General features: G+C 47.8%; 1 protein-coding gene across 1 annotated transcript in view; it reads right to left on the bottom strand.

Annotated features, from left to right (window-relative positions):
- The window catches only part of LOC107546901 (maltase-glucoamylase, intestinal-like), an 83,320-nt gene extending 59,257 nt beyond the window's left edge, over window positions 1–24,063 (bottom strand). Inside the window, exons 1-11 of the mRNA XM_039914777.1 lie at window positions 23,971–24,063; window positions 18,493–18,607; window positions 18,274–18,383; window positions 16,930–17,093; window positions 13,634–13,805; window positions 11,629–11,728; window positions 8,806–8,918; window positions 7,706–7,831; window positions 1,404–1,535; window positions 1,205–1,309; window positions 322–435 (exon numbers count right to left, since the gene is read on the bottom strand). Coding sequence (XP_039770711.1) covers window positions 322–435; window positions 1,205–1,309; window positions 1,404–1,535; window positions 7,706–7,831; window positions 8,806–8,918; window positions 11,629–11,728; window positions 13,634–13,805; window positions 16,930–17,093; window positions 18,274–18,383; window positions 18,493–18,607; window positions 23,971–24,063 — 1,344 coding nt within the window. The remainder of the gene's footprint in view (window positions 1–321; window positions 436–1,204; window positions 1,310–1,403; window positions 1,536–7,705; window positions 7,832–8,805; window positions 8,919–11,628; window positions 11,729–13,633; window positions 13,806–16,929; window positions 17,094–18,273; window positions 18,384–18,492; window positions 18,608–23,970) is intronic.
- Between the last annotated feature and the right edge of the window lie 1,226 nt (window positions 24,064–25,289).

Genomic DNA, 25,289 nt, shown 5'->3' with positions numbered 1-25,289 from the left:
GATGACACCGAGTTGCGGGCTTGTGAGACGGGAAGAATGGTAGTGCCATCCACAGTGACGGGAAAGTCAGGGAGAGGACAGGGTTTGGGAGGGAAGATAAAGAACTCAGTCACGGACGTGTTGAGTTTTAGGTGGCGGGCAGAAATCCAGGTGGAGATGTCCTGAAGGCAGGAGGAGATACAAGCCTGGAGGGAGGGGAGGAAATGTAGATTTGGGTGTCATCAGTGTAGAGATGGGCTCTGACCTAGCAACGGAATTGAGTAAGTGAGCTGAACATTGCCCCCATCCAGGAGAGCATAGGAACATAACACAATGACTCACAATCCAGGTTCCATGAAACCCCAGCTGTTCATGAAATTTCTCAAACTCTTCAGTCCACCAGTTCTTGCACAATGGGTTGCTGTAGTCAGGGAACACGGTTGGTCCTGGCCAAGCCTAGAAGAGATTTTAAAAATTGGAAGCAGTGGGCCAGCTTATTTATCAGTTAGTATCGCTTCCTCCAGTGGTTTATAGAGATTGTTTTTTCTGATGGTCAACCTCAACTTTTCTCACAATCAAGCTCAACCTCACACTCCCCAAATGAGAAAGCCCGTGATAATTTTTAACTGGTATCATTTCCTTTCAACAGAGACCAGCCCCACTAAGCTAAAATGACAGTTACCACTCCAAAATAACAGGAGAAAATTAATGAATCATTATCATTGTATTTGTTAAGTGCTTACTGTGTGCCAGGCACTGTACTAAATGCTGGGGAGGATACAAGCAAATTGGGATGGACAGTCTCTGCCCCATCAGGAGTTCACAGTCACAATCCCCATTTTAAAGCTGAGATAACTGAGGCACAGAGAATTCAAGTGAGTTGCCCAAGGTAACACAGTAGAAAAGTGGCAGAGGCAGGATTAGAACCCTGACCTTCTGATTCCTAGGCCCATGCTCTATCCACTACATCATGCTGCTCCTCACTACACCATGCAGAGTCTGAGATTTATCCTGAGACTTGAGATATCTCAGTTCTGAGTGCTCCTAGAGAAGGGACCAATCCCAGCAAGGATGAAGAATCCCTCCACTGGTTCAAGGATTTCATTCTATATCTCAGGAAGAGATCTCAGTCCTCAGGTCATCAGTGCTCTGATCTCACAGAGCCCCCAGTCACTGCATCCCAACAACATTCCAGGGCTTCATACTGACCTTCTGCCCCACTCACCTTCCCACTGAGGGGGTTTTCGCCGGCTGGTTCTGACACCCAGATGTATTGGCTATCGCCATTTTCGTAAGGACCGTAGGATGAGTTCTTTGAGATGGTGGGATCCTGCCCAACACAGACACACAGTGAAGGTTGGAAAGAGCCGGCCCACCCTGCACAGAGCCCAGAAAATGCTCAAAGCATTTCAAAGCATCCTTACCAGTCTGATGACCAATCTCTGCCCACTTCTGGACAGATTACCAACAAGTTCTGGGAGTTCTGCAAAGGCCATTCTGTCATAAGTGAAGACCTTATTCTCTTCCATATAGTCAGTGTTGAAAAAGTAAGCATCCTGAAAGACAGCAGAAAATATGCCAAAGCAAGGATTCAGAGCTTGGGTCAGAGGGCTCTCTTCTCCTGCCCAAATGCAAAGGTTCAGCAGGAGCAGAGGGCCAGCAATGCCCAGCGAGAGAGCTCCACCCATCAGGAAGCTACATGGAGACTCAGCCCAGCAGGACCTGAAGGTTAAGGTGTCAGTTTGCTGCCTGCACCTCCCAGAGGTCTTTCAGCCCAGAAGAATTCATGCAGCTTCCAAAATACTGAGCTTCCATTTGTTCAGTTGATCAATCACCCAGTCAGTCAGCCAGTGGCATCTTCAAAGCCCTCCTGAAACTCACCTCCTCCAGAGAATCTTCTGTACTTAAGCCTCGACTTCCCAGGTTGCCTCTATCCATCAGCCACTCTCAGCACACACTCATTCATTCAGTCAGTCAATCGTATTTATTGATCGCTTACTGGGTGCAGAGCACTATACTAAGCACTTGGGAAAGTACAATACAACAATAAACAGACAGCTTCCCTGCCCACAACTAGCTTACAGTTTAGACAGGGGAAGAGCACTGTACTAAGCACTTGGGAGATAATTATAATAATTATGACAGTAATGACGGTATTTGTTAAGCACTTACTATATGCCAAGCACTGTTCTAAGTGCTGGGGTAGATACAAAGTAATCAGTTTGTTCCTTGTAGGGCTCACTGTCTCAATCTCCAATTTACAGATGAGGTAACTGAGGTGCAGAGAAGTTAAATGACTTGCCTGAAGTCACACAGCTGACAAGTGGCGGAGTCAGAATTAGAACTCACGACCTCTGATTCCCAGGTCTGTGCTCTTTCCACTAAGCCACGACATTAAAGGACACATTCCTTGGGCACAGTGAACTCACACACACACACTTATCCACCTGCCCTCTGCCCTTAGACAAACTTGAGAAACCATATGGCCTAGTGGAATGAAACCAGCCCTGGGCACAGAGCACCTGGCTTCTAATCCCAGCTCTGACACCTGTCTGCTGTGTGACTTTGAGCCGGGAACTTCGCTGCTCTGTGCCTCAATTAGAGAAGGAGCATGGCCTAATGGATAGGGCACAGGTCTGGGAGTCAGAAGGATCTGGGTTCTAATTCTGATTCTGCCACTTGTCTACTGTGTGACCTTGGGCAAGTCACTTCAATTCTCTGGATCTCAGTTCCCTCAACTGTAAAGTGGGGAGTAAGACTGTGAACCTCATGTGGAACGGGGACTATGTCCAACCCGATTTGCCTGCATCCACCCCAGCACTTAGTACAGTGATTAGCACATAGCAAGCACTTCCCAAATACCACAATTATCATTATTATTTCCTCACCTGTAAAATGGGGATTTAATACCTGTTTTCCTTTTAGGACCATGTGGGGACAGGGACTGTGTCCAACCTAATTGTCTTGCATCTATTCCAGCACTAGGAACAGAGCTTGGCTCATAGTAAGCTAGCTAGAAGCAGCCTTAATAGAGTAAGTGCTTAACAAATACCATTATTATTATTCTAAATTACATATTGAAAATTATTTATTGATGTTTATATTGCCTCCCCCTCTAAACTGTAAGGTTGTTGTGGGTAGGGACCACGTCTACCAACTCTGTTGTATTGTACACTCCCAAGTGTTTAATACAGTGCTCTGAAAATAGAAAGTGCTCAATAGATACCACTGATGATGAGCTCTCAATCTCTCAATTTACCCTGTTTTACACTCACCAATTCCTAAATTTATCTTTCCCCACTTCTGTTTTTAACAGCCAGAGTGTCCGCAAATGATTTGTATCTACCAATCTCCCTATTATATTAGAAGCTGCTGAAGGGCAGAGTCTGTGTCTCTTGCTCCATTATACTCTCTCAAGTTCTCTGTTCATTGTGTTCTGAACACAATAAGTGCCTAGGACACACTATTAATTCATTCATTCATTCAATCGTATTTATTGAGCACTTAATAATAATAATTTTGGTATTTGTTAAGCACTATGTGCAGAGCACTGTTCTAAGCGCTGGGGTAGACACAGGGGAATCAGGTTGTCCCATGTGGGGCTCACAGTCTTAATCCCCATTTTACAGATGAGGTAACTGAGGCACAGAGAAGTTAAATGGTTTGCCCACAGTCACACAGCTGACAAGTGGCAGAGCTGGGATTCAAACTCATGACCTCTGACTCCAAAGCCCATGCTCTGTCCACTGAGCCACGCTGCAAGGTAATTAGGTTGTCCCACGTGGGGCTCGCAGTCTTAATCCAGAGGTCCCGGAGAAGTTAAGTGTTTTGCCCCAAATCACACAGCTGATAAGTGGCAGAGCTGGGATTAGAACCCATGGCCTCTGACTCCCAAGCCCAGGCTCTTTCCACTGAGCCATTCTCAATTATTATGTGCAGAGCACTGAACTAAGCACTTGGGAGAGTACAAGAGAAGTAGCATGGCTCAGTCGAAAGAACACGGGCTTGAGAGTCATAGGTAATGGGTTCTAATCCCAGTTCCATTGCTTGTCAGCTGTGTGACTTCGGGCAAGTCACTTAACTTTTCTGGGCCCCAGTTACCTCATCTGTAAAATGGGGACTAAGACTGTCAGCCCCATGTGGGACAACCTGATCACCTTGTATCCCCCCTAGCACTTAGAACAGTGCTTTGCACATAGTAAGTGCTCAACATGTGCCATCATCATTATTATTATTATTCCTGTGCACAGAGTGCTATACGCAGAGAGTCTACCAAGGGTAAATGGGAGAGTCCCTGCCTTCAGGCTTCCCAGGAACTTGAGAGTCATTTCATCCCCTGAAGTCTCTAAGTCCTTTTGACAGCAGGCCCCAGATCTCTTAGAGCCCATCAGGGAGCCTAGGAGCAACTTCCTAAGGCCAGGGATCAGGCAGGGTGGAAAGCTACAGGGAACGGGAGGATGTTGGGAAGCCCGGCAGAGTCGGTGCACTGCCGCCTACTGTGGGCTCACTGGTGCAGGGGAGGATCGGGCTTCAGAGATGAGGATCTAGAAACTGGCAGACCGAGTTAGGTGGAGTGGGGATTGGTCCTTCCCCTGGGCATCACTTCAAGCCCAAGTCTAAATCGGGTGTGTGCTTTTGGGTGTTTCTGTATGAGTGTGTGTGTGTGGGTGTGTGTGCATGTGCTTGTCTGTGTTTGGACTAAACTTGTACAAAACAGAACTTCTCATTTTCCCACCCAAACCCTATCCTCTCCCATCTTCCCCATCACTGTATACAATGCCACTACTCTCCCTGGCTCACAAACCCATAATTTTGGTTTTGTCCTCGACTCATCTCTCATTCAACCCATATATTAAATCTGTCATCAAAACCCTTCAGTTCTATCTTTACAACACTCTTAAAGTAATAATAATGTTGGTATTTATTAAGCACATACTATGTGCAGAGCACTGTTCTAAGCGCTGGGGTAGATACAGGGTAATCAGGTTGTCCCACATGAGGCTCACAGTTAATCCCCATTTTACAGATGAGGTAACTGAGGCATAGAGAAGTTAAGTGACTTGCCCACAGTCACACAGCTGACAAGGGGCAGAGCCGGGAGTCGAACCCATGACCTCTGACTCCAAAGCCCAGGGTCTTTCCACTGAGCCAAACTGCTTCCCCCAAGTCCATCCATTCCTCTCCATCCAAACAGTTATCCCATACATCAAGTACTATCCCATTCCCATTAGAGCAGCATGGCCTAATGGCAAGAGCACGGGCTTGGGAGCCTGAGGTCATGGGTTCTAATCCCGGCTCCGCCACTTGTCTGCTGTGTGACCTTGGGCAAGTCACTTTACTCCTCTGTGCCTCAGTTACCTCATCTGTAAATTGGGGATTGAGACTGTGAGCTCCACGTGGGACAACCTGATTATCTTGTATTTACCCCAGTGCTTAGAACAGTGCTTGGCACATAGTAAGCACTTAACAAATACCATAATAATAACAAGTCCACGTTGATACTGCATCTACCTCTTTGCTGACCTCTCTGCATCTTGTTTCTCCCCAGTTCAGTCCATATGTCACTCTGCTGCATGGATCATTTTTCTATAAAAATGTCCAGTCCATTTTTTCCCATTCCTCAAGAACCTCCAGTGGTTGTCCATCCACCTCCACGTATTATAGAAACTCCTTACCATCAGTTTTAAACCACTCAATCGACTCGACGCCCCCCCCCCCCCAACATACACACATCTTATCTCCCTGATCTGCTACAGCCCAGTCCAAACATTTTGCTCCTCTAGTACCAGCTTACTCACTGAACCCTGATCTCATCTACTTCACTGCTGACTCATTTCCCATGTCCTTCCCCTAGCCTGGAACTCCCTTCCCCTCCACATATGCCAGACTGCCACTTTTCCCAAGCTTCAAAGCCTTATTAAGGTCTCATCTCCAAGAGGCCTTCCCTGATTTAACCCCTTTTCCCTGGCTCCCTCCCTATGCAATTGGATCTGTGACTTTAGGCATTTGATATTCACCACACCCTCAACACCACAGCACTTATAATAATAATAATAATGAGGCCATTTGTTAAGCGCACAAAACAATGTATGTACAAAACACTGTTCTAAGCGCTGGATGTATATACCTCTAAATTATACATTATTAATGACCACCTCCCATGGTCATGCCACACCCACAGCCACTTTAGCACTAATTTTGAGTTACCCTGTTTATTTTGCCTCCTGAGAGCTCACCAAGAGGCCTTCCCAGACAGCCTCCCCTTTTCCCTCTGTTCCCTCTGCTCCCCTCCACCCTCTGCTCCCTCCCTCTTCCTCCCTTCACCTCCCCTCAGCTAAACCCCTTTTCCCTCTGCTCCTTCCCCTCTCCCCTCCCTTCAGCACTGTTCTCATTTGTATATATTTTTATTACCCTATTTATTTTGTTAATGAGGTATACATCCCCTGGATTCTATTTATCGTGATTATGTCTTGTTTTTGTCTGTCTCCCCCGATTAGACTGTAAGCCCATCATTGGGCAGGGATTGTCTCTATCTGTCGCCCAATTGTATATTCCAAGCGCTTAGTACAATGCTCTGCACATAGTAAGTGCTCAATAAATACTACTGAATGAATGAATGAATTATAAATTATTTATTTATGTTCATGTCTGCCTCTCCCTCTAGACTCTTAGCTCTTTGTAGGCTGGGAACATATCTACTAACTCTGTTGTACTGTACTATTCTAATTTGCAAGCGCTTAGTACAGTGCTCTGCTCACAGTAAGCACTCAATATGTTTGAATGAATGAATGAAGTGTTTAGTACAGAGCTTTGCACAAAGTAAACACTAAATAAATACCATTGGGGGTAATGATTGATGACGTGTGTGCAGGCATGTATCTGTGCTTAAAGGGACATGTCTGTTCATGTTAGTATATGTGCATGGGTACGTGCATGGTCAGAAGGTGCAGTGGTGCATGTGTTCAAGATGCCCTCTTAGGATGAAAGCATTTATTCGTAAGGACTTAAGGCTGTCTCATCCGAGTTGTACTTGGATATTTTTTAGAAGGGTTGATTGTGGGTTGTCAGCTGCACTCAACTTTTCAGTTAGGTTTTTTGCCTGTGAATTTCAAAGCTCTTGGCATAATGGTCTCTTGGAAATCCTCGATTCCACACGTTTTCTAAATACTAATAATTGTTGAAAATATTATGGAATTTGTTAAGTGCTTTCTATGCACAATAATAATAATAATAATAATGACATTTGTTAAGCGCTTACTCTGTGCAAAGCACTGTTCTAAGCGCTGGGGGGGGTTTGATGATCAGGTTGTCAGGATGATCAGTGGCAGAACCAGGATTAGAACCCTTAATCTTCTGACTCCCAGGTCCTTGTTCTATCCACTACACCATGCTGCTTCTCATCCACTAGACTTTGAGTACCATTCCAGGACGGGTTCTACCAGCCATTCTGGGCTGAGTTCTACTGTTGGGGTTCTACCAGCTGCGACCTTTGCCCCTTGAGGACCCTCTTCCTTGGATCCCAAATTCCCAGAGCCAAAAATCCTTCCAGCAGCCTGTTTCAGCAGCTCAGAAGGGAGTCTGCTGATGGTTGCTCCAGTCAGGGCCGGCTGAGCCAAGGACCCATGAACCCGTCCAAGGACACTAACTCAGCGGAGTCCAGAGAGGCTCAGAAGACACCACGGGCAGCCAAGAGCTTATCCATAGTGGACAAAGAGGACACACTCACGCAGGGGATCGAAGCATCCTGGTTTCTCTTCAGTACGTCTTTCAATCTCGCGATTCCTCCAGAGTCTTCCAGGCCCAGGTGGAACCCGAGACTCCAATATGGGGGCAGAAACGGCCGCCCGATGAGCTGAGATGGGAAAGCGAAAGACCACAGCACTCAGGGCTGTCACCCACCACCGTGAAATTCCCATGGAAATCCCACAGGGAGAGAGGTGCCTTCCTGTGGATGAGAACAATCTGTGCTCGGGAGAGAGGGGTCACCTAACGACAGAACCAAAACTGGGAACGGCGGACATGGGTGAGGTCTTGATGAGAAAAGTGACCCTGGAAGGTACACCAAAAGCCATTTCCCAGTGGGGGAGGCTCAGGCAATTTTCATCAAAGACAAGGGGGACCCTGGGCCTTAGGTGCGTGCCAGCCCTGGCTGCACCGGAAAAGGCCGTTCATTCTGGAGACCCATCCATTTGAGTAATTGTCCCCACAAGGGCCCATCCACTCAGGGGCTTGGCCACCCCAGGATCTGTCCACCCAGGGCTTATCCACCCCAGAGCCCACCAACCCCAGGGTCCACACATGCCAGGACTTGTCTACCTCAGGGCCCATCCACCCCAAGGTCCATCCACCCCAGGAATTATTCATCTCAGGACTTGTCCTACTCCAGGGCCCATCCACCCCAGGACTTGTCCACTGCAGGGTCCATTCAGCCCAGGACCCACTCATCCTAGATCTCGTCCATCCCAAGGCCCATCTATCCCAGGACCCTCTCATTCCAGGACTTTCCCACCCCATGACTTCCCCATCCCAGGTCTCATCCGTCCCAGGGGAACAACAAGGCCCAGACAGTGCCTGGAGCAGAATGGGATCTATCTTTTCTAAGAACCAGATTTCTTATTGAGAGACAAGGGATGAATTCTCCCCTCTCATCCTGCTGAGTGAGTGACACAGGCTGGACTTCATTTTGACTCACACGGGTCTAATCAGCTCCGAGTCCCTTCACTGCAGAATCTGCCCTGCCCTACAGCTGCAAAGGATCTGGGCTCTGGCAACCAGAGACCCTGCTGGACTGGCTACCCCATAGAAGCCACACCGACGGCCACTCACCACCAGATACTCCCGGACCACTTCCTCCGGAGAGCTGCCCAGGAAGACATAGAAGTCCAGGATGCCCCCGACCGTCCGATAGGTGACTGCGGGGGCAGGCTGGAGGGCCACCTCTGTGGGAGAAAACAAGGAAACTGTCAAAAGTCACAGAACAAGTTTAGGGAGCACTTTCAGAATTACCCTTGGTTTGGACACTAACAAGATCTACTTTTGACAGTTGACAATAGAACAGCTTCATCATCATTATCCTCATCGTTAGCAGCAGCAGCAGCAGCAACTGGATTAACTGGGTGCTACTATTCATTCAGTCGTATTTACTGAGCACTTGTTGTGTGCAGAGCACTGTACTTAGCGCTTGGAAAGTACAATTCGGCAACAGACAGAAACAAGCCCTGCCCAACAATGCACTCACAGTCTTTTCAACAATACTAACACTGATTCACTCCATCGTATTTCATTCAATCGTATTCACTGAGCGCTGACTGTGTGCAGAGCACTGTACTACTACTACTACTACTACTACTACTAGTACTACTACTACTAATAGTAATGATGGCATTTGTTAAGCGCTTACTATGTACCAAGCACTGTTCTAAGCACTGGAGAAGACACAACGCGATCAGGTTGTCCCACTTGGGGCTCACGGTCTTCATCCCCATTTTACACATTTGGTAAGTGAGGCCCAGAGAAGTGAAGTGACTTGCCCAAAGTGGCACAGCTGACAAGTGGCAGACCCGGGATTTGAACCCATGACCAAGGTAAGTGCTTCGAGAGTACATCTTGGCAACAGATAGAGACAATCTCTACCCAACAACGGGATCACAGTCTAGAAGGGGGGAGATAGATGATAAAACAAAAGGAGACAGGCATTGAAGCCTCAAAATAGATAAATAAAATTATAGATATATGCACATCATGAATAAAATAGAGTAATAAAAATGTACAAATATACCCAAGTACTGTGGGGCGGGGAGTGGGCTAGAGCAGAGTTGGGGGAATGGGGAGGGGAGGAGGAGGAGAGGAAAAGGGGGCTCACTGCGTGCAATGATGTGTCTATATCTACAATTCTATTTATTTATATTGATGCTATCAATGCCTGTCTACTTGTTTTGTTGTCTGTCTCCCCCTTCTAGACTCTGAGCCCATTGTTGGCTAGGAATTGTTTCTATCTGTTGCCGAATTGTAGTTTCCGAGCACTTATGTGGGGGGCATTGCTCTGCCTGCTTTCTATGGACAACGCATCTACTGTGTGCAGAGCACTGTGCTGCCCCCTACAGTGTGCAAAGTACTGCACCATGCACCTAGTGTGAAGAGCACTGTACTGAGACCCTACAGTGGGCAGAGCACTGTCTTGAGTCCCTACTATGTGCAGAGAACTAAGCTGACCCCTGTTCATTCACTCATTCTTTCAATCGTATTCATTAAGCACTTACTAAGTGCAAACCATTGTACTAAGTGCTTGGGAGAGTACAAGATAGCAGTAAACAGGCATATTCCCTGCCCATAAAGAGCTTACAGTCTAGAGGGGAACAGAACATTGTACTGAATCCCTACTGAGGGCAGAGTACTGCCCTCCCTGAATCCCTACTGAGGGCATGACTTTCCTATTGTGTGCAGAGCACTCTACTGAGTCCATGCTGTTCACTCAGTTCAGGTGGTTGAAGCTGAAGTTTCTACAAGAACAGTGGAGGGAGGGGTGGCTTGCAGTTAGTAAAATAACCCAAGTGGAACTTAATCAATCAATCTGTTGTGGTATTTGAGTGCTTGCTGTATGCAGAACATGGCACTTGGTGCTTGGGAGAGTAAAATAAAACTGAGTTGGTAGGCATGCTCCCTGCCCAGACCTTACAGTCTAGAGAGAGAGATGGACATTAATATAAAAATAAATGATGGATAGGTTCATAAGTGCTCTGGGGCTGGGGGTGGGGTGAATACCAAGTGCTTAAAGGGTACAGTTATAAGAGCAAGGGCAATGCAGAAATGAGAGGGAATTGGAAATGACCATTTGGCTCTTTTCTCTGGACATTTTCCTCCTGAAGTTTTCATTCAGTGAAAATGTACCAGGCTTAGGAGAGACCAGGAGCAGAGCAAATCAGAACCATCGGTGCAGAAACTGCTCACGCAGATTGACTGATTGAAGGATTGACATGGGGCTGTAGCACGTTCTATCTGGTGTTCCTTGAAATACCTAGGCCCTCCCTCTGATACACACATAAACACACCCCAACTCTGGGCAGGGGATGAAAATCCAAATCTCAGTCCACTCCCAGCAGAACATTGGCTCAAGGAGGAAAGAATAGAAACCAGGGGGAAGGAGAAAGAAGATGGACAGGAGGACGGAGGAGGGGGGGAAGACGAATGTGGAGGAAGGCAGGGAAGGAGCGGTGAGGAGAAAGGGAGGGAAAGATGGAGGGATACAGGCAGAAAGTGTGTCCCACCTAACTGGTTGCTGTTGAGTATGAAGGAGGTGAGGAAGGTGGCGGGAGCAGAGAGAGAAAGGAGGGATCAGGAGGGGAGAGGAAGGGGAGGGATGGAGAAATGTTGGGCATTCATTCATTCATTCAATCGTATTTATTGAGTGCTTACTGTGTGCAGAGCACTCTACTAGGCACTTGGAAAGTACAATTCGGCAACAAATAGAGACAATCCCAACCCAACAATGGGCACACAGTCTAGGAGGGGGGAGAGAGGTGAGGGGGCATCTCACCTACCTCTCTGTTGTTGAGCAAAGGGACCAGGGGAGGCAGAGAAAGCAGAGAGGAGGCAGAGGGGAGAAGGAGGAGAGATGGAGGCATGTGTGGAGAGGAGGGAAAAACAACTCACCCATAGCATTGCTGTTGAGCAGGAACACCCCAAAGGAATTGCCGGTGTTGTCTTCCAGGCACAGGAAGAATGTGTGAGCCCCGTACAGGTTCTTCACATCCTAGGATCGGAAAGAAAGCCAGTGAGTTTCCAGTGCCTAGGAGCCAGTTCCCCGGCAGATACTGCCTGGGAGACACTGTCTCCCTCCCAAGCCCTGTCCTCTTCCTGACTTTCCTATCACTGTGGATGGTACGACCATCCTTCCCATCTCTCAAGCCCACAACCTTGGTGTCATCCTTGACTCAGGTCTCTCATTTACCCCACACATCCAATCTGTCACCAAGACCTGCCGGTCTCACCTTTATAATATCGCCAAGATCCGCCCTTTCCTCTCCACCCAAAAGGCTATCTTACTGGTACAGGCTTTCATAATATCCCTGCTAGATTACTGTGTCAGCCTTCTCTCTGATCTCCCTTCCTCCTGTCTCTACCCGCTCCAGTCTATTCTTCATTCCGCTGCCCGGCTCATCTTCCTGCAGAAACGCTCCCCTTCTTAAAAACCTCCAGTGGTTGCCTATCAACCTCTGCATGAAACAAAAACTTCTCAATCTAGGTTTCAAGGCTCTCCATCACCTTGCCCCCTCCTACATGTCCTCCCTTCTCTCTTTCTACCGCCCACCCCGTAGGCTCCGCTCCTCTGCCGCTCACCTCCTCACCGCCCTCGTTCTCGCCTATCCCACCGTCGACCCCTCGCCCAAGTCCTTCCACTGTCCTGGAATGCCCTCCCTCCTCACCTCCGCCAAACTAATTCTCTTCCCCTCTTCAAAGCCCTACTGAGAGCTCACCTCCTCCAAGAGGCCTTCCCAGATTGAGCTTCCCCTTTTCCCTCTGCTGCCTCTCTGTCCCTCCTTCACCTCCCCTCAGCTAAGCCCTCTTTTCACCCCCTTTCCTTCTGCTCCTCCTCCTCTCCCTACCCCTCCTCTCAGCACTGTGCTCATCCGCTCATTTGTATACATTATTACCCTATTTATTTTGTTAATGAGATGCACATCCCCTTTGATTCTATTTATTGCTATTGTTTTTGTCTGTCTCCCCCGATTAGACTGTTAGCCTATCAGTGGGCAGGGATTGTCTCTATCTGTTGCCGAATTGTACACTCCAAGCACTTAGTACAGTGCTCTGCACATAGTAAGTGCTCAATAAACACTAATGAATGAATGAATGAATGAATGTTTGGGAGCCACTCTCTGGGAGGCACTGACTGGAAGCCAGTGTCCAGGAGCCAGTGACCGGGAGCCAGAGACCAGGACTGGAAATCAGGAGACCTGGACTCTTGTCCCAGTGCTGCCCCTGCCCAGCTGCGTGACCTTGGAATGGGCACTTAATCACTCTGGGCCTCAGATTCCTCATCTGTAAAATGGCAATGATGCCTGCTCTCCTACCTTTTAAATCATTAATCTCCAGAGAGGCAGAACTGTTTCTGCTCTCATTATCCTGCACTACTCCATGGTCAGGATGCTGCTCAGCATAGAGGGAGCACAAATTCAATGCAATTGTTATAAAACCCATTATTATTGCTGCTATTTTTCTGCTGATGGGTCCTCTGGGTGACTCCGGTGTCCTGAGGCAAAACCCACTCCAGAGAGGTGCTTTCTGTCTCCCTTTCCAGGAAAATTCTCCGAGAAGCAGTCGGGTAGCCTAGTGGGTAAAGCCCAGGCCCGTGCATCAGAAGGATCTGGGTTCTAATCCTGGCTCTGCCACTTGTCTGCTGTATGACTTGGGCAAGTCATTTCACTCCTCTGTACCTCAGTTATCTCATCTGTACAATGGGGATTGAGACTGGGAGCCCCATGGGGGATCTGGACTGTTTCCAACCTGATTAGTTTGTATATGTGCATGGGTACGTGCATGGCACGTAGTAAGTGCTTAGTACAGTGCCTGGCACGTAGTAAGTGCTTAACAAATATCATAAAAAATACAAAAAACAACTCTCGGCCCCCTCCAGCCTCATTCGCACACCCCGTACCCCAGTGGGGAGGGTGTCACGGGGGAAGATGGGCCACGTCTTCCAGTCCAGGTCATGCCGGTACTGTCGGTGCACGTGCTCCCCGAAGCCATACACGTTGATGCTGGGCAGGCGGGTGGACAGTTGCAGGAACTGGTCGGCATACTGCAGTGGCCCAATGCTCGTGTCCAACCTGCACACAAACACACAAAATAATAATAATAATGATGGTATTTGTTAAGCACTTACTATGTGCCAAGCACTGTTCTAAGTGCTGGGGTAGATGCAAGGTTATCAGGTTGCCCCACGTGGGGCTCACAGTCTTTAATTCCCATTTTACAGTTGAGGTAACTGAGGCACAGAGAAGTGAAGTGATTGGCCTAAAGTCACACAGATGACAGGTGGTGGAGATGGGACTAGAACCCACGACCTCTGACTCCCAAGCCCAGGCTCTTTCCACTAAGCCATGCTGCTTCTCAATGTGGGGACCAGCATTTTAGAGCTGCAAGAGAGCTGCAGTGAACAGTGACTTATGGATGCAGGGGAGCGGCAGGGAACAGTGTCTCAAAGCTACATGAGAGCTTCAGGGAGCAGCATTTCAAAGCTGCGGGAAAACTGTGGCAAACAGTCTCTCACAGCTACAGGAGAGCTGTGGGAACAGTGTTCGAAAGCTGGAGGAAAGTTGTGGAGAACAATGGCTCAGAGCTGCAAGAAAGCGGCTGAGGGTGGAGTGAATATGAAGTGCTTAAAAAAGATAGATCCAATTGCAAGGGCAGTGCAGAAGGGAAGGCTTAGTTGGGGAAGGCCTCTTGAAGGAGATGTGAATTTAATAATCCTTTGAAGGTGGGAGAGTGGTGTTGTATATGAAGGGAAAGGAGTTCCAGGCCAGAGTGAAGATGTGAGCAAGGAGTTGAAAGTGAAGTAGGTGGGATGGAGGCACAATGAGTTAGGTTGGCATTAGAGGAGCAAATTGTGCAGGCTGAGTTGTAGGAAATCAGCAAGGTTGGGTAGGAGGGGGTGAGCTGAATGAGTGCTTTAAAACCAATGGAAAGGAGATCCCCTTAGATGCAGAAAATGAATGGGCAACCTTTGGAGGAGTGGAGAGATATGGACATAGTGGTTTTATAGAAAAATGATATCAAAGAAAGGACTGGAGTGGGGAGAGATGGGGAAGGGAGGTCAACATGGAGGCTGATGCAGTCATCAAGGCAAGATACAATAAGATCTTGGATGAACATAATAGTCCTTGAATGGAGAAAAAAGATCAGATTTTAAAGATGCTGTGAAGATAGAACTCACAAGATTTAGTCATGGAATGAATAGGTGGGTTGAATGAGAGAAATAAGTTTAGGATAATGCTAAAATTACAATCCTGGGAGACAGGGAGGATAGTGACGTTGTCTACAGTGATAGGAAAGACAGAGGGAGGGCAGGGTTTGAGTGGGAAGTTGATAAGTTCTGTTTTGGACATGATAAGTTTGAGGTGCTGGTGAGACACCCAAATAGAGATATCCTGAAGGCAGAAGGAAACGTGACACTGTAGAGAAGACAAGAGATCAAGACTGGTGAAGTAGATTTGGGTATTCATCCATTCATGCATTCACTCATATTTATTGAACACTTACGGTGTGCAGAGTATTGTTCCAAGCACTTGGGAGAGTACAATATAATAATAAACAGATACATTCCTTGCCCACAACGAGCTTATCGCCTAGAGACTTCACTCTCCTCTAGACATCTCCATTCTCTTGTGTTCTTCCACATCAAACAAAAATTCCTCACAGTGAGCATGAAGGCTCTGAATCATCTGGCCCCACCTTCCATATTAGCTCTCTTCACACCCTGGTCCCCAGCTCACACTCAATACTTGTCTCAAGCCTCTCTTCTCCTGCCTCTGTGCCTTAGCTCAGACTGTAGCCTGACCTGGTACTCCCTTCCTCCTCACATCACACAGACCACAACTTTCCCCCCATTCCATAATCTCCTTTCCTCCAGCAAGCCTTCTCTGATTAACAGCCAGCAGCCTTGGTCGTTCAAGCTCACCAGCCACCTCTAGTAAGCAAGCACTTCCTATCCCCATCCTGACCACTTTTGCACATTTCCTTGATGATTGCTGCTTGAATGTTTGATTGGTCAATCGATTGATCTGCTATTCATTTGTACATCCAATGACTTCCTTTAACTGTTGAATTGTTAAATTTGATATTTTTGTCCTGTGGCCTGGATCTGAGCTTGTCTGGTTATGTATGTGAGTATGGGCAAATCTCATGATGCAACGGGATTTTCTTCCACAAACGTATACAGTTTGCACTCCTCCAGTCTCTACTTACTGGTTTCTACTATGAACAGGCTAGTTAGAAGCAGAATCTGCTGCAAAAAGGCACACAGAGATTTTCAGCCCCTTGGCCAAAGACCACATCTGGTTTTCTGGGGAAGACCCCAGCTCACAGTCCTGAGGATAACAGTGTTTACCTCAACCAATGTGTTCTCCCCCAATGAGAACCCAGAAGAGTCTTAATGTAAACCATTCCCACTAATAACAAACAAATCAAGCACAAGTCTTGCTGAAGGTAGGATGCTTCATACCTGCCCTAGAAAAAGTCCTCTATGAAAGAGCGAACCAGGATATTGGTCTCATGGTTGAAGTGTCAGCAGCTCCACTTGGCAGCAGCCTGGATGGCCAAGCAGCCGTCCTGAGAAGCGCACTGCTCAACCCAGATGGGGAAGGGGACTAGTAAAGGGGCCCCCCCAAATCATCTGTATCATCCAGACCCAGCCATCAGTAACCCATAATGGGTGAGCTATCTGTGGTGTCAAAACAAACAGAAAAACAACCTGTTCTAAGATGATGAAAACACTGACTGGCCCATAAGGAAGACAGCTCTAATTGCTAATCTGGAGCTGACCAGATACTGAGTCACCATGGCAGCACTGAGTGAGACTGGTCTCCCTGATGAAGGATGGCTCCCCCAAGTAGGCGCTGCATAACCTGCCTTCGTGGAGGTCTTCCCGCTTTGGCGGGATGTTGCCAGGGACTGAATTTGCTCTCAGACAGTCACTAACATCAGCCTTCCAGATCTTCCCTGTGGCCATCTGATGATACCCCCACTGGCCCCTGAAACAAAGGTGCCTTGCTACCACCATAAGCATCTGAGCTCCCACAGTGCCAAAATGCTAGGAAGTTGCCAGAGTGCTTCTCTACTGATGAGGACTCTTCAGCAATAGACTGCCTCACCAGAGCATTGATTGATCAATTGATTGATTGATGGATTTATTGATAGATTAATAAGTAGCTGATAAAGAAATAAAAAGCTTACAGGACTTTGTTATTGCTTGCTCTCTTTAACTTGAGGCCAAACTGTGGCTCATTGGTGATTTCAAAGTAATAGGCTTGACTGGTGGAATTGAAAGAATCTTCTTTAAGAAATCTTTCCACAGCTCTATGTGGGACTTCAAACCTTTTAATGCGAGGATCGGTGATCTGCCAGGATAGAAAGAGGGATGTATCAGATAGAGCTTAGACTGGCCCTTGTCTTCCCTGCTTCAGCTTCTGGCCCCTTGGTCATGCCCTTCACCAGGCATGGGATGGTGCCTCTCTCCAGAATCTGGCTTGACGGTCCAACTTGATGGAAATCATCCCCAAGTTCCCAAAATCCCTGGGGAAAAAATCTACAGTGTCTGTCCAGCTCACCCTGGTCGTCATTTCCACCCACCATATTCTTCTTTCTAACCCTCCATGGTGGCCCCTTCTGCTCCAAATGGTCATCCATTAAACCTATAGGAATGATCCCTCCTGCCCCTCCATAGCCATCCATCAAACTCTCTAGGATCATCCCTTTACTGCCCCCTTTGCCCCCATGGTTATCCACCAAACTCTCCGGGATCATCTCTCCTGTCCACCATGCTCATCCATCAAACCCTCTAGGACCATCCCTTCCACCCCCATGGTCATCCAACAAAACCACCAGGATCATCTCTCCCAGCCCCCAAGTTCACTCATGAATCCCACCAGGATCATCCCTCCCACCCACTGTGGTCATCCATCTAAACCACCGGCATCCTCCCTCCTGTCTCCCGTAGTCCTCCACCAAACCCACCAGGATCATCCCTCCCACCCACTGTGGTCATCCATCTAAACCACCGGCATCCTCCCTCCTGTCTCCCGTAGTCCTCCACCAAACCCACTGGGATCATCCCTACCACCTGCTGTGGTCATCCACCAAAAAGCCGAGATCATCCCTTCTGCCCTCCATGATCATCCATCAAACCCTCTGGGATCATCCCTCCCATCCCCCATGGTCATCCATCAAACCCACTGTGATTATCCCTCCTGCCTCCTGTGGTCATCCATCAAACCCTCTGGGATCATCCCAACCATCCCCTATGATCATCCGTCAAACCCACTGGGATCATCCCAACAGCCCCCAGTGGTCATCCATCAAACCCTCTATGGTCGCCCCTTCTACCCTGCCAGGTCTTTGTCCCAACTCCACTAAGCCTGGGGGTTCTCCAAATCCACCAGTCAGCACCAGTGTTCCCCCCACCCCCACCCCCGGCTGGCCAGAATGCAGCATCAACGAGGGTCTGTGAACCACCCAGCAACAAAGGTAGTTAACCCTGCCCCAGTGCAGGAGGAACTGGGGAAAGGAGAGACCTCAAACCTTGAAATGGAAGCAATTGGAAGTCAAGTTTTTGACTGTGAGGATGACTTCTGGGATGTCATGTCCAAACAACGATGGAGCGGCCACCCTCTTCAGCCTAAGCACAAACTCTGGAGGCAGAGACAGAGGAGAAACTGATTGGTCCTCATTGGAAGGCCCAGACCCAGGCCCACCCTGCCCCATTGACTGCTCTCTGTTGACCTGATAGGTTGTTGTAACTGGCGTTGGTCTGCAGGTCCACAACTCTGTAGCCCGAATTTGTGGGGAAGAAGCATGAGGGCACACGGCTCTGACCCTGGGGACTCCAGCAACATCCACGCCGATTGCACATAGCCTATAAGACAACAAAGAGATCTGTGTGCTGCCCCGCACCCTGGCGAGGACCTCTGATCTTCACAGTCAGGTCACCTGTATGGTGGGAGGGAGATCTCTGGGACACCCCAGCACCTTGACCCAGGGCTCCGATCGTCACTCTCATTGCCAGTACAATGGCAAGGAGATCTGTGTGATCCCCTGGACCCTGGCCCAGGTCTCTGATCCTCACTCTCAGGTCATCCGTGTGATGGCAGGGAGATCTGTGTGATTCCCTGTACTCTGGCCCAGGCCTCTGATACTCATTCACTTGTTGGAAGCCCTTGGAGCTTCCCATTGTTCAAGAAAAAAGCTCTGACCAGTCATTTCCCTGCCATCTGAGTCCACTTGGTAAGAGTTTTGTTCTGTTTTGAGTGCAGAGTGGTGCTGGCCCATGGAGTGGGTGCTTGGTTCCCCTGCAATACAATAGCAACCTCACCATCTTTATCATCACTGACATTAACTGTGCACCTATTGAGTGCAGAACACTGTGCTGAGAATTTGGAAAAAGTGGATGACACAATCTCTACCATCCAGGAGCTAATGGAGAAGACAGACAGATCCCCACAGACAGACAGGTTGGGGGGCCAGAGGAAGAACAAGGCTACAGCAGGAAGGAGCCCAAGCATGTAGGGATGGATGTGCTGACTCAATAAGTGAACTCACAAATAACCAAGGCTACATCTGGGGTTGAGGATGGGACTGGTCAGTGTTTAGTCCTGGTGTTCAGGGGGTTACTGGACCCCAAAGGGCCCAAGACCATTATGGATTCTGCTTTTGGCATCCACTGGGAGAGCCCAGGGCTGTGAGCCTCCTAGTCTCATGTACCCGCCACCCTGCCTCGGCTGATTCTCAATGAACCCTGGCGTTCTGGAAGTCCAGGTGGAGGGTGGGAAGGGGGACCTTGGGATTCTGGCATCACAGCATTGCTAAAATCTGCCCTCTTCTCTCCATTTAAACTGCTACGTTGCTGATCCTTGCACTTATCCCATCTCATTGACTACTCTATCTGTCTTCTTGCTGACATCCTGGCCTCTTGTCTCTTCCCACTTCAGTCTATACTTCACTTTGCTGCCCAGATCATTTATCAACCAAAACAGTCAGTCCATGTCTCCTCACTCCTCAAGAACCTCCAATGGCTGCCCATCCATTTCCCATTAAACAGAAACTTCTTACCATCTGATTTAAGGCACTCAATCATCTCGCCCCATCCTACCTCACCTCACTAATCTCCCACTACAGCCCAGCCTACACACTTCACTCCTCCCCTGACAGCTTACTCATTGTGCCTCATTTTCGTCTATCTGCCATTGACTCCTTTCCAACATCCTCCCCCTAATCTGGAACTCCCACCCTCTATATATGGCAGAACACCACTCTCCCCACTTCTCAAGAATGTCCACTGGTTGCCCGTCCATTTATACATCAAATAGAAACTCCTTATCATCGACTTTAAAGCATTCAGTCACCTTATCCCTTCCCACTTCACCTGATTACCCTCCCTTTTTTTTTAAATAGTATTTGTTAAGTGCTTACTCTGTGCCAGGCACTATTCTAAGCAGCTGGGGTAGATACAGAGTAATCAGGTTGAACAAAGTCCGTGTCCCACAGGGGGCTCACAGCCTTACTCCCCATTTCACAGATGAACTGAGACATAAACAAGTTAAGTGACCTGCCCAAGGTCACCCATCAGACAAATGGAGCCGAGATTCGAAATTGGGTCCTTGTGACTCCCAGGCCCGTATTCTATCCACTAGGCCATGCTGCTTCACCTGCTTCTCCTACTACAACCCAACTCGCTCTCATTGCTCCTCTAATGCCAATCTTCTCAATGTACCTCAACCTCATCCATCTCACTGCCGACTTCTTGCCCACATCCTGCCTATGGACTGGCATGCCCTCCCTCTTCACATCTGACAGACAATTACTCCCCCAACTTCAAAGCCCTATTAAAAGCACATCTCCTCCAAGAGGCCATCCCTAAGCCCTCCTTTCTTCTTCTCCCACTCTTGTATGGCTCTGATGTGTTTTGTTATTCATCCCCCTACCCAGCTCCACAAGACTTATGTAGATATCTGTAATTTTATTCATTTATATTAATGTCTGTTTCTCTTTCTAGATTATAAACTCATCGTGGGTAGGGAATGTGTCTATTACGTTGTTATACTCTCAGGGCGTAGTGGATGGGCCTGGGAGTCAGAAGGTCTTGGGTTCATTCATTCAATCATATTTATTGAGTGCTTACTGTATGCAGAGCACTGTACTAAGCGCTTGGAATGTACAATTCAGCAATAATGAGAGACAATCCCTGCCCACACCGGGCTTACAATCTAGAATAGGGGAGTCGTATATCAAAACAAATAGTGTAAACAAATAGAATTATAGCTATATACACATCAAAAAGAGTAAACAGGCAATAATATAGATGAATAGAATTATAGATATATACATATATACACAAGTGCTGTTGGGAGGGGAGGCGGGGTAGAGGAAAGAGAGCATGTCAGGGTGACGAAGGGGGGGGAGCTGAGGAAAAGGTTCTAATCCTGGCTCTGCCACGTCTCTGCTGTGTGACCTTAGGCAAGTCACTTCACTTATCTGGGCCTCTGTTACCTCATCTGTAAAATGGGGAATAAGACTGTGAGCCTTGTGCGGGACTGGGACTGTGCCCAATCCAATCTGCTTGTATCCACCCCAATGCTTACTACAGTGTCTGGCACATAGTAATCATTTAATACCATAATTACTACTAATAAAAATAATGTTGGTATTTGTTAAGCGCTTACTATGTGCAGAGCACTGTTCTAAGCGCTGGGGGAGATACAGGGTCATCAGGTTGTCCCACGTGAGGCTCACAGTCTGCATCCCCATTTGACAGATGAAGTCACTGAGGCACAGAGAAGTGAAGTGACTCGCCCACAGTCACACAGCTAACAAGTGGCAGAGCTGGGATTCGAACTCACGACCTCTGACTCCCGAGCCCAGGCTCTTTCCACTAAGCCACGCTCCTTCTCTGTAATAATTACAGAAAAATAATTACTATTATCATTACTATTAAAGTAATTATTATTATTCATTATTCCTCTCACAAGTGTTTAGTATAGTTCTCAATCCCAATCCAATTTGCTTGTATCCATCCCGTGGATACAGTGTCTGGCACATAGTAGTCACTTAATACCATAATTATTATTATTCATTATTACTCTCCCAAGTGTTTAGTATAGTACTCTGCACACTGTAAGAGCTCAATAAATACTATTGACTGATTGACTGACTCTGCACATAGTAAGCCCTCAATAAATACCATTCATTGATTGATTGATCAACCCTCTCCAGGCAATTCTGTGGGCGTTTCTGCCAGTGGATATCCTGGGTGGGGGCATGGGGCAGGGATGGAGCCGGGGTGCCAACAGTGGGGAAGGGGCACTATGATCTGTACCAGGGATCTGCACCAGGGAGTGGCGGGGACCACCATCACAGAGATTTGCTTGGGAAGATCAGCCACATGGGGGTGGCTCAATGCACCAATCAATCAAAGGATATCTCCACAGAAATACAACCGATATGGGGAAGAGGAGCTGGAGCAGGGGTGAGGAACAAGGAGGCTTCAGCCACGGACTCCCTGAGCCCGCAAAACCTGGCCTAGATCTGCGCCCCTCCTTCCCCACAAACCCCCAGCTATCCTGCCAGATGTGCCCCTGTGCCTGGTGTAATTGCCGATCAACTGCCACTTTCTCAGAACAAACAGTAAGTCACAAGATGCCGAGTAACTCAGCCCTCCACCAGCCGCAGGCATTCCAACTTTTGCCCCTGAACCCCTGGGGCTGGCAGAAGGGAACAGCTTCTTATCGCACCCCTGCTGGCAAGTGGCCGGGAGATTGGGCCCCAGGAACCCTGAAGGCGCCGAGCCCTGGATCCAGAGGCCCTGAGTTGCAAAGTCAAAATGCCAAGGTCGAGAGGGGGTGGTCATAAACTCCACTTAAAGGCCCCAGAAACCATAGCCCAAGACTCTGACCCCGAGGATGAGATAACTAGGGCCCAGGGATTGATTGCTTTTGTTTGCCCTTCTCAGTGAATATTTCCAAGTATGGTAGCCATGAGTGGCAGCAGCAAACTGTTCCATAGACATATTTTGGGTCTGCGCTTGCTCCAGGTTCTATCATAATGGGGCTTCCAAGAGGGACAGAGGAGAAACCTCTCCCAAACCCCTTCCTCTAGAAAGCTTACCCTGGTTTGTTTTCCCTGGTTCATTTTCTCTGCTTCATTTTCCTTGGTTTATTTTCTGTGGTTCACTTTCCCTGATTCATTTTCCTTCTCCTCAGGTCGTCTCCCATCATGGCCACTTCAGCCTTTTTATACTCACAATTTCCAGTTGTGTTTTTGTACAGATTAATTTCCATCTTCTGTTATTGAAGCACTAAGTACTAATTAATAATTATGGTATTTGGTCTTCCTCCTGTCTGCAAAGTACTGTGTGCCAGTCTCCCTATTAGATGGTAAGCTCCATGTGGGCAGTGAACTCATGTATCCTTTTGGCATCATGCCTAATATTCTTGATTGATTCAATGATCCACTGCCCAAGTTTAAGGAAGCAATACATGAACCAACAACCATCAAGGTTAGCTGCCAAGAAGCCATAAATGCCAGCTATCTGCAGGGATGGATCCCAACTGGAGATGGGGTCTTATGTTGCCCCAGACATCAGGTGGAGAAGGATCAGCAAGTGAACCCCAGATGAATTTCCCATTGGCTAAGCATGTGGTTACATCCCATGAGTCTTAGAATCATGAACTTGTAACCACCAGAGGAGAGATGTTCACCAGCAGAATGTCCCCTCATCCAATGGCAAGTCCACTACGTTGGCTCAGAATGTCCCTTCCTCCACAGAGTGATCTAACATCGATTCTCTTAGATGTCCAGAGACCATCTGGTTCTCACTGTGAGAAGCAGCATAGCCTAGTGAATACAGCCCGAGCCTGGGAGTCATGACTGGGTTATATTACCATCTCCACCACTTGTCTAATGAGTGACCTTGGACAAGTCACTTACCTTTTCTGTGCCTCAGTTACCTCATCTGTAAAATGGGGGCCAAGGACGGTGTCCAACCTGATTAGTTTGTTTCTATCCGAGTGTTTAGTACTATGCTTGGCAAATACTAAGTACTTAACAAATACCTTAGGAAAAAATAATACTGTATCCTGTCATCTTGACCCCATGTGTATTTGGCCATTTGTGTTTATTTGCCTCCCTGATAGAGTGTAAGCTCCTCAAGGGGAGGTACCCTGTCTTTTACTTGTGCTGTATGTTCCCAAGGGACTAACATAGATTTTGGCAGAAAGTAGGAACCTGATCAGTCCAGCTGCTGATGGTGATGACAATGATAGTGATGTTGATGATGACAATGATGATGAAGAAGAGAACTTTAGGAGGATCTGTCATCCCAAGCAGTAATAATAATGTTGGTATTTGTTAAGCGCTTACTGCGCGCAGAGCATTGTTCTAAGCTCTGGGGTAGATACAGGGGAATGAGGTTGTCCCACGTGAGGCTCACAGTCTTCACCCCATCTTACAGATGAGGGAACTGAGGCACAGAGAAGCGAAGTGACTTGCCCACATTCACACAGCTGACAAGGGGCAGACCCAGGATTCGAACCCATGACCTCTGACTCCCAAGCCCGGGCTCTTTCCACTGAGCCACGCTGCTTCTCTAACTTCATTCAGAGTCCAGGGACAACATGAGGTTTATCTTTGGGGACCTGTGCCCTTCTCTGAATGTCATCCTGGGTGGCAGGGGGAAGAGCTGGGACTTGTGAGCTCTCCTTTTGGCTGGGGTTGGGTGCCTTTCCCTCCTCTAAAGGGCAGGATTTGGGAAGAGAAAAAAGCTTTGCTGCCATTCTACAGCTCCCATCTGGGGTCTGGCAGATGTTTTTCAGCAACTGGATGGGGCAGAAGGGAAATGCTTTTTGTCCCAGTGCAGTCAAGGGTGAAGAGGCTTGATCCATTTTCACTCCTTTCCCACCACATCCACCAGCCCACATAATTTGCTCCCCAACACCAACCTACTCAATGTAACTCGATCTCATCTATCTTGCCATCAGTCCATTGCTCACATCCTGTCTCTGGCCTGGAACTCTCCCCCCTTCATATCCAACAGACCATCAATTTCCCCATCTTCAAAGCCTTAATAAAACCACATCTCCTCCAGTAAGTATTCCCTGACTAATCACTTATCTCCTCACCCTATTTTTCCTCCTCATTATGTCACCCACGTATTTAGTGCTATTCACAAAGCACTTAGATATTCACCCTGCCTTCAACTCCCCCACCACTTAGGTTCATAGCTCTATACTCCATTGCTTCTCTTACCTGTAATTTATTTTAATGTCTGTCTCTCCCCTAGACTGTGAACTCCTTGAGGGTAGGAACCATGTCTACTTACTCTATTGTACTCTTCCACGTGTTATTACAATTTGCTGCACACTGAATATGTTCAATTAATACCACTGACTGATTGATTAACCACTCATCTGAAGCAGTGAAAACCTAAGGGTCACAAGGAGGTAATCCCAAAGTAAATATTTAGTGAACCCAGGAGGAAAAGGAAGAAAAGTATTGGTACAATAACAAAGGGGTAAAAACAAAACAAAAAATGGACAATGAAACCA

Source organism: Ornithorhynchus anatinus, chromosome 2 (genome assembly GCF_004115215.2).
Source record: "Ornithorhynchus anatinus isolate Pmale09 chromosome 2, mOrnAna1.pri.v4, whole genome shotgun sequence".
NCBI classification, from domain to species: domain Eukaryota; kingdom Metazoa; phylum Chordata; class Mammalia; order Monotremata; family Ornithorhynchidae; genus Ornithorhynchus; species Ornithorhynchus anatinus.
This window is presented reverse-complemented; position numbering and strand designations above follow the sequence as displayed.